The following is a 10,000-nucleotide window of genomic DNA, read 5'->3' on the forward strand; positions in this document are numbered from 1 at the left end:
TGTTGTCCTCGAGTCAAGGAAGGAAAGGAGGGAGGAAGGGAGGAAGAAGGAAGGAAGACAGAAGTAAAGGAGGGGGGAAGGAAGGGAGGAAGAAAGAAGGAAAGGAGGGAGGAAAGGAAAGAAGGAATGGAGGGAGGAAAGGAAGGAAGGAGGGAAGGAAAAGAGGAAGGGAGGACAGTAATGGGGAGGAAAGAAAGAGAGAAGGAGGGAGGGAGGAAGGAAGGAAGGAAGGAATTAAGGGAAGGAAAGGAGGAGGGAGGGAGGGAGGAAGAGGGAGGGAGGAAGGAAAGAAAGAGAGAAGGGGGGAGGGAGGAAAGGACAGAAGGAAGGGAGGAAAGAAAGAGAGAAGGTGGAAAAGAGTGAGAAAGGGAAAGAAGAAGGGAGGAAGGTAATGGGGAGGAAATAAAGAGAGAAGGAGGGAGGGAGGGAGGGAGGGAGGAAAGGAGGAAGGAAGGACAGAAGGAAGGGAAGAAAGAGAGGAAGGAAAGGAGGGAGGAAGGAAAGAAGGAAGGAAGGAAGGTAATGGGGAGGAAAGACAGAGAGAAGGAAAGAAGGAAGGAAGGAAGGACAGAAGGAAGGAAGAAAGAGAAGGAGGGAGGGAGGGAGAAAGGAAAAGAGGAAGGGAGGAAGGTAATTGGGAGGAAAGAAATAGAGAAAGAGGAAGGAAGGAAGGAAGGAAGGAAGGAAGGAGGATGTAGGAAGGAAGGAAGGGAGGAAAGAAGGAACAGCCAAAACAGAAAGGGTCAATTTTGACCCAGGAGGACATTAGTGGTATTTCTGGAGTTCCTTCTGTCCTCAGTTAGTAGAGTTAGGCAGAAAATGAATGTAAGTCAATGTAAATACCCCAAAAGTGACTTAAGCAAACTTGTGTGTGTGTGTGGTTATGACTTATGTGCATCACTTTTGGGGACACAAACCAGCTGACTGGGGACAAAAATAATGTCCTCAGTTGGTAAAACACACATTTTTGTATGAATGGTTAGGGTTAAAGTTAGGTTAAGTCTCCAGGAAATGATTGTAAGTCTATGTAAACACCTAAAAGTGACTTACGCAAACCTGTGTGTGTGTGTGTGTGTGTGTGTGTGTGTGTGTGTGTGTGTGTGTGTGTGTGTGTGTGTGTGTGTGTGTGTGTGTGTGTGTGTGTGTGTGTGTGAGACAGAATGAAAATGAGATTTACTTATTAATATCTCTTCAGTTTCCTGTTGTGATAAGGTGTATTTGTGGAGGGAAGGTTGACTGAACGTTCACGCTGATAAAACGTTCACATTGGGACCAAAAAACAAACGTCAGCAGTCAGGAAGAGTTTACCTGCCTGATGTTAACCCTTTACATACTGAAAGGAGGAAGGAAAGGAGGAAGGAAAGGAAGGAAGGAGGGAGGGAGGGGGGAGGGAGGGAGGGAGGGAGGGAGGAAGAAGGAAGGAAGGAAGGGAGGAGGGAAGAGGGAAGAAGGAAGGAGGAAGGAGGGAGAAAGGAAAAGAGGAAGGAAATGGGGAGAAAAGAAGGAAGGAAGGAAAGGAGCGAGGGAGGGAGGAAGGAAAGACAGAAGGAAGGAAGAAAGGGGGATGGAGGGAGGAAAGAGAGAGGAAGGAAAGAAAGACAGAAAGAGGGAGGGAGGAGGGAAGGAGGAAGGAAAGACAGAAGGAAGGAAGAAAGGGGGATGAGGAAGAAAAGAAGGAAGGGAGGAAAGGAAGGAAAGGAGGAGGGAATGAGGAAGGACAGACAGAAGAAAGGAAGAAAGGGGGATGAGGAAGAAAAGAAGGAAGGGAGGAAAGAGAGAGGAAGGAGAGAAGGGGGAGGGAGGAAGGACAGATGGAAGGAAGGAAAGAAGGAAGGAAGGGAGGAAAGAGAGAGGAAGGAAAGAAGGAGGAAAGGAAGGAAAAAGAGAGAAGGAGGGAGGGAGGGAGGAAGGAAGGACAGACAGAAGGAAAGGAAGGAAAGGAAGAAAGGAAGGAAGGAAGGAGGAAGGGAGGGAGAAAGGAAAGAAAGACGGGAGTAAAGAGAGAGGAAGGAGGGAGGAGAGAGGAAGGAAGGAAGGAAAGGAGGAAAGAGAGAAGAAGGACAGACGGAAGGAAGGAGGAAAGGAAGGAAGGAGGGAGGGAGGAAGGAAGGAAAGCAGGAAGGAAGGAAGGGAGGAAAGGAAGAGAGAATATAGAGAGAATCAGTCTAGTGTTGCAGTGATGATGTCAACACAAGAAATCTGATACTGAACTATATAAAAAAAAAATATATATATATAAATATTAATATATAAATATAAATATATAAATAATATAATATATAATATAATATATATATTCTCTCCTCGCTTCGACCATATCTGCAATTTCTCACCCATTCCCACCAATCATATGGAATAAAACCCAGTGTAGACGAGGCAGAGAGCAATTTCACAGCGACGTTAAGCAGAAATAATGGTTAAATCTGCTCCGTGGTGCGTTTAAAGGCTGTAGGAAATGGGGAAACTTGAAGAGAAGCACACATCAAACCTGACGGATAAATAATGTCTGAGAGTGTATTTTATTTTGAAGTGTGTCGGGATGTGTGAGAGGTGTGTTTATACGCTGATTTGTTAGGTTTCTACTTTAATGTGAGTCAGAACGAGTTTATAGAAGCTGCTGAGATGAGTTTAGAGTTAAAGTGACGGTGAGCGAGTGAAGCGATCGTCACGTCTGATAATGACATCATCATCACACACAGGACCGAGACGCAGACTGCTGTGTGTTAATATGAGAATGTAATACTAGAACATACACACACACACACACACACAGAGAGACACACACACACACACAGATACTGACAGACACACAAACACACAGACACACATACACACACACATACAGACTTACAGACACACATACAAAGACACACAGAGACTGACAGACACAGACACACACACACATATACACACAAATACAGACACACAAACACACACCGGCACGCACACACACACACAAAGACAAACACAGACAAACACACACACAAAGACACACACAGACTGACAGACACGCACACACACACAGAGACTGACAGACACACTCACAGACACAAACAGACACATTCACACACACACACACACACACACACACACACACACACACACACACAGAAAACACACATGCACACACACAGAGACTGACACACACACACACATACACAAACACTCACAAACACTCACAAACACACACACAAAAACTGATAAAACCCAACTTTATGAGACCAGATTTATATCTACACTGTGTGGAATTTAACACACACACACACACCTACACACATACACACACACACACACACACACACACACACACACTAAAGACAGAGGTTCATTGTGTGTCTCTCTCTCTCTCATATAGAGATAACATGGTGGGAGTTTTATCTGCAGGCAGGTTCCAGTTTGTTCAGTCTCAGGCTTCAAGTTGAGCTCTGGGGGCGAAACTGTGACTGGGACACACACACACACACACACACACACACACACATTACACTAACCGATTTATGTGTTGAATCTGAAACGCCAAATGGGATCTGCAGGATGTGATTATGTGTCCTCAGTATCTCCCAAAAAAATAAAAAAAGAGAAAGTTTTTACAGTCTAGTGAAGATCTGAAGAGGAGAATCAGTGTGTGTGTGTGTGTGTGTGTGTGTGTGTGTCTGTGTGTCTGTGTGTGTGAGATGTGATATATTCTGCTGTCCCTGGATATTATAACAACAGACCCCCGTCTGCTTCTGCTTAGAAAAGCTCCTAAGTTTCAAAACACCACGGAAGGAAGGAAGGAAGGAGGGAGGGAGGGAGAAGGGAGGGAGGGAGGAAGGAAAAGAAGGAAGGGAGGAAAGGAAAGGAAAGACGGAAGGGAGAAAGGTAAGGAGGGAAGGGAGGAAAGAAAGAGGGAGGGAGGGAGGGAGGGAGGGAGGGAGGGAGGGAGAAAGGAAGGAAGGGAGGAAAGGAAAGGAAAGACGGAAGGGAGAAAGGTAAGGAGGGAAGGGAGGAAAGAAAGAGGGAGGGAGGGAGGGAGGGAGGAAGGACGGAAAAAAGGAAGGAAGGGAGGAAAGGAAAGGAAAGGAAAGAAGGAAGGGAGAAAGGTAAGGAGGGAAGGGAGGAAAGAAAGAGGGAGGGAGGGAGGGAGGGAGGGAGAAAGGAAAAGAGGAAGGGAGGAAAGGAACAAAGGAAGGTAGGAGGGAGGGAGGTAGGAAGGAGGGAAGAAAGGAAGGATGAAGGGAGGAAAGGAAAGGAAAGAAGGAAGGGAGAAAGTAAAGGAAGGTAGGAGGAAGGGAGGGAGGGAGGGAGAAAGGAAAAGAGGAAGGAAGGAAGGAAGGAAGAAAGGAAAAGAGGAAGGAAGGAAGGAAGGAAGGACAGAAGAAAGGAAGAAAGTGGGATGGAGGAAGGAAAGAAAGGTAGGAGGGAGGGAGGGAGGAAGGAGGGAAGAAAAGAAGGAGGAAAGGAAAGGAAAGAAGGAAGGGAGAAAGGAAAGGAAGGTAGGAGGGAGGGAGGAAAAAGGAGAGAGGGAGGGAGAAAGGTAAGGAGGGAGGAAAGAAGGAAAGGAGGAAGGAAGGGAGGAAAGGAAAGAAGGCTAGGGAGAAAGGAAAGGAAGGTAGGAGGGAGAGAGGAAAGAAGGACAAAGGAAGGGAGAAGAGGAAAGAAGGAAGGGAGAAAGGAAAGAAAGGGAAGGAAGGGAAGGGAGGAAAGAAGGAAAGGAGGAAGGAAGGGAGGAAAGGAAAGAAGGCTAGGGAGAAAGGAAAGGAAGGTAGGAGGGAGGGAGGAAAGAAGGAACAGTCAAAACAGACGGGGACAATTTGACCCGGGAGGACGACAGGAAGGTTAAATGTGTGTGTGTGTGTGTGAGTGGGGGGGTGGGGGGGTTGGAGGAGGAGGGGGGGGTAGCGGGGGGGGTAAAGGCTTCCTCTTGCCAGACGGTGGATACGATGATGATGATGATATGATGAACGTATAAATGTTAATGTCTGAGGAAGGAAAGGAAACTGAGTCCTGGAACGGAAGCAGACGTTTTTCATTTGCTGTCATGAAAGTTTTATGAAAGCTCAGCGTCGAGTCCGACAAGCAGCTGACTGATGTTTTATCAGAGAGGAGAGAGGGAGGAGGAGAGGAGGGGAGAGGAGGAGGAGAGGAGAAGAGGAGAGGAAGGAGAGGAGGAGGAGAGGAGAGGAGAGGAGGAGGAAGGGAAAAGAGGAGAGGAGAGGGGAAGAGGAGGAGAGGGAGGAGAGGAGAGGAAGGAGAGGAGGGAGGAGGAGGAGAGGAAGGAGGGGAGGAGGAGAGGAAGGAGAGAGAGGAGAGGAAGGAGAGAGAGGAGGAGGAGGAGGAGGAGAGAAAAACCCTTTTCCCTTTTTTTACCCTGCGATGCAGTCTGTCTCCCTCCCTCCCTTATACCTTCCTTCCCTCCTACTTTCCTTTCCTTCCTCCCTTCCTTCTTTCCTTTCCTTCCTTCCTTCCTTCTTTCCTCCCTCCCTCCTTCTCTCTTTCTTTCCTCCCCCTACCTTCCTCCCTTCCTTTCTTTCCTTTCCTCCTTCCCTCCTTCTCTCTCTCTTTCCTCCCCCCTACCGTCCTTCCTTCCTTCCTCCCTTCCTTCCTCCCTTCCTTCTTTCCTCCCTCCCTCCTTCTCTCTTTCTTTCCTCCCCTTTCCTTTCTCCCTCCCTCCCTTATACCTTCCTTCCTTCCTTCCTTCCTTCCTTTCCTTCGTCCCATCCTTCTTTCCTCCCTTTCTCCTTCTCTCTTTCTTTTCTCGCCCCTACCTTCTTTCCTTCCTTCCGTCCTTTCCTTCATCCTTTCCTTCGTCCCTTCCTTCTTTCCTTCCTTCCTCCCTTCCTCCCTCTCTCTTTCTCTCTTTCTTTCCTCTATTTTTTAACTTTTTTTTGCTAGAAAGCAAGACAGATTTATTAGTATATCACATTTCAGCAGCGCGGAAATTCAAAATGCTTTATATAAAACATGAAATGCATTAAGACAGGATATAATAGCAACACATAGCAAAATAAAAAGATGTTTAAATACGATTAAAAGTGTTAAATTGGGAATAAAATGAAGCTAAAATGAAATAAAACAGATTAAAAACAGGAGAATAAAAAGTTAAAATAGAGTTTAAACTTCCAGAAGAGAGAGATCAGTAAGTGTAATATATGAATACTCAATAAATCCGTGATGTTAACATTTTATTTGTGAGTTATTGTTCATGTAGCGGTCGAGTTGGATGACTTCCTGTTACACAGCGTGGGTTTGATTCCCACTAACTCTCCTGTGTGGCTCAGAAAAACCACATCTGGATTACAGCCATCAGTTTCATCCAGTTTATCTTCTTCCGCTGCTGCTGCTGTGTGCAAAATAAAGACACACACACACACACACACACACACACACACACACACACACACACACACATACATATATGAATATAAAAATTCAGTTTTTGAGCAGCCGGTCCCAGACAATTGGCAGCACGAATCGAGCGCGGCCCAGAGTCCTCCCAAACGTGACGAATGTGGCGCGGAGGTCAGCGGATTAAGACTCTGAAAAACTGAATCCTCATCTGTCACCGATGGCAACACACTGACACACACACGCGCACAAACTTAACAGGCATGAATTACACTTCCTGCGATTCACCGCTTGGCAGCAAATCCTGAAAAATTCATGAGACCAGAAGAAGAAAACTTGATTTGTTTTTCTACTCCCATCTATGAGCCTTGTTACCTTCCCTCGCCATCCTAGTACTCCCATCTGAAAGCCTTGTTGCCTTCCCTCGCCATCCTACTACTCCCATCTAAGAGCCTTGTTATCTTCCCTCACCATCCTACTACTCCCATCTAAGAGCCTTGTTACCTTCCCTCACCATCCTAGTACTCCCATCTAAGAGCCTTGTTACCTTCCCTCGCCATCCTACTACTCCCATCTAAGAGCCTTGTTACCTTCCCTCACCATCCTACCCCTCCCATCTGAAAGCCTTGCTACCTTCCCTCGCCATCCTACTACTCCCATCTAAGAGCCTTAATACCTTCCTTCGCCATCCTGCTACTCCTATCCAAGACTCTTGTTACCTTCCCTCACCATCCTACTAGTCCCATCTAAGAGCCTTGTTACCTTCCCTCGCCATCCTACTACTCCCATCTAAGAGCCTTGTTACCTTCCCTTGCCATCCTACTACTCCCATCTAAGAGCCTTGTTACCTTCCCTTGCCATCCTACTACTCCCATGTAAGAGCCTTGTTGCCTTCCCTCGCCATCCTACTACTCCCATCTAAGAGCCTTGTTACCTTCCCTCGCCATCCTACTACTCCCATCTAAGAGCCTTGTTACCTTCCCTCGCCATCCTACTACTCCCATCTGAGAGCCTTGTTACCTTCCCTCGCCATCCTACTACTCCCATCTGAGAGCCTTGCTACCTTCCCTCACCATCCTATTACTCCCATCTGGCAGCCTTGTTACCTTCCCTTGCCATCCTACTACTCCCATCTGAGAGCCTTATTACCTTCCCTCGCCATCCTACTACTCCCATCTAAGAGCCTTGTTACCTTCCCTCACCATCCTAGTACTCCCATCTAAGAGCCTTGTTACCTTCCCTCGCCATCCTATTACTCCTATCTAAGAGCCTTATTACCTTCCCTCACCATCCTACTAGTCCCATCTGAGAGCCTTATTACCTTCCCTCGCCATCCTACCCCTCCCATCCAAGAGCCTTATTACCTTCCCTCGCCATCCTACCCCTCTCATCTAAGAGCCTTGTTACCTTCCCTCGCCATCCTACTACTCCCATCTAAGAGCCTTATTACCTTCCCTCGCCATCCTAGCCCTCCCATCTAAGAACCTTATTACCTTCCCTCGCCATCCTACTACTCCCATCTAAGAGCCTTGTTACCTTCCCTCGCCATCCTAGCCCTCCCATCTAAGAACCTTATTACCTTCCCTCGCCATCCTAGCCCTCCCATCTAAGAACCTTATTACCTTCCCTCGCCATCCTACTACTCCCACCCTATTACCCACTTCTTTCCTCCTTCCCTCTCTCCCTTTGCCAAATTGCAACTGCATTTCACCCGAGCTGCCAAAAATCACATTTTATCTGTCTGCTCTTTCTCAGTATTTACTCTCAGTATATCAGCAACGTTCCCAAACTCTCCAACATTTTGATTTAGTGGAGTTTTGGTGATCAGTGAAGCCTGGAAAGTGCCGTTTCTAAGAAAATCTGCTCCTTCTTTTAAGAGCTTGTGAAGGTTGATGATATAAAGAAGTCTATAACTGTATTTGTAAGTGTGTGTGTGTGTGTGTGTGTGTTCCCTCCTTCCTTCCTCCCTCCCTCCCTCCCTCCCTCCCTCCCTCCCTCCTTTCCTCCCTTCCTTCCATCTTTCCTTCCTTACCTCCTTCCATCCTTCTTCCTCCTTTCCTTCCTTCCTCCCTTCCTTCCATCCTTCTTTCTCCTTTCCTTCCTTCCTCCCTTCCTTCCATCCTTCTTCCTCCTTTCCTTCCTTCTTTCTCCCTTCCATCCTTCCTTCCTTATTCCTCCCTTCCTTCTTTCTCCCTTCCTTCCATCCTTCCTTCAACTGAGATTCATGAATGTTTTATAGATAAATACTTTATTTTACTTTTATTTCCCTTCAAAATAAAAGTCCACAGCAGTGTGTGTGTGTGTGTGTGTGTGTGTGTGTGTGTGTGTGTGTGTGTGTGTGTGTGTGTGTGTGTGTGTGTGTGTGTGTGTGTGTGTGTGTGGTTGGCACTTGTGAACTAGTCTGTATTTATAAAATGTGTGTTTGTGTCTTTCAGTTCCTCTTCCTGTCCGAGGTGCTGCAGTGGAGAGCTCAGACGACTCCAGACCACGTCCTCTACACACTGCTCAACTCCAGGGTTAGACCGCACACACACACACACACACACACACACACACACACACACACACACACACACACACACACACACACACACACACACACACACACACACACACACTACTCACAATTCTACTTTATGTTAATTATTGAGGTCGTAGCAGGTTGTTGTGATGCTATTTTACCCCATTAATTCCGTCTTTCCTTCCTTTCGTTCCTCCCTTCATTCTTTCTTTCCTCCATCCCCTTTCTTCCTTCCTTCTTTCCTTCCTTTCCTGCCTCCCTCCTTCTCTCTTTTTTCCTCCCCCTTCCTTCTTTCCTCTGTCCTTCTTTCCTCTCTCCTTCCTTCCTTTCCTTTCTCCCTTCCTTCCTTCCTTCCTTCCTTCCTTCTTTCCTTCCTCCCTACCCCTTTCTTCCTCCCTACATCCTTCCTTCCTCCCTCCCTCCCTTCTCCTTCCTCCCTTCATCCTTGCTTCCTTTCCTTTCTCCCATCCTTCCTTCCTTCCATTCTTCCCTTCCTCCCTTCATCCTTGCTTCCTTTCCTTTCTCCCATCCTTCCTTCCTTCCATCCTTCCTTTCCTTCCTTCTCCCTCCCTTCCATCCTTCCTTCCTTCTTCCTCCCTTCCATCCTTCCGCCCTCCCTTCCTTCCTTCTTCCTCCCTTCCTTCTTTTCCTCCCTTCCTTCCTTTGTCTGTCCTTCCTCCCTCCTTCCTTCCTTCTTCCTCCTTCACTTCCTTCCTCCTCTTTCACTTCCTTCCTTCCTTCCTCCCTCCTTTCCTTCCTTCTTCCTCCCTCCCTCCCTTCCTTCCTTCTTCCTCCTTCCCTTCCTTCCTTCCTCCCTCCCTCCCTCCTTTCCTTCCTTCCTTCCCACCTTCCTTCCTAACTCCTTCACTTCCTTCCTCCCTCCCTCCTTTCCTTCCTTCTCCCTCCCTCCCTCCCTCCCTTCCTTCCTTCCTTCCTTCCTCCTTTCTCCCTTCCTCCCTCCCTCCTTTCCTTCCGTCTTCCTCCCTTCCTTCCGTGACTAGAGGACAACAGGAGGGTTAAAATAAAAACTACCAGGATCTCAACATTTGCTTCATATCACATTGTGTTTTTGCAAGATAAAGATTGATTTATATCATATTTGACAAAATGTTTATTTGACAGAATGCTGTTTTTTTATTATTATTATTATTA

At 47.0% G+C, this 10,000-nt stretch overlaps 1 protein-coding gene across 1 annotated transcript in view; it reads left to right on the forward strand.

Moving 5' to 3' along the window:
- LOC128369747 (disco-interacting protein 2 homolog C) overlaps positions 1-10,000 on the forward strand; it is a 51,350-nt gene that overhangs the window by 21,209 nt on the left and 20,141 nt on the right. The window contains exon 9 of the mRNA XM_053330823.1: positions 8,763-8,843. Coding sequence (XP_053186798.1) covers positions 8,763-8,843 — 81 coding nt within the window. The remainder of the gene's footprint in view (positions 1-8,762; positions 8,844-10,000) is intronic.

The sequence above is a fragment of the Scomber japonicus genome, chromosome 12, assembly GCF_027409825.1.
Source record: "Scomber japonicus isolate fScoJap1 chromosome 12, fScoJap1.pri, whole genome shotgun sequence".
NCBI lineage: Eukaryota > Metazoa > Chordata > Actinopteri > Scombriformes > Scombridae > Scomber > Scomber japonicus.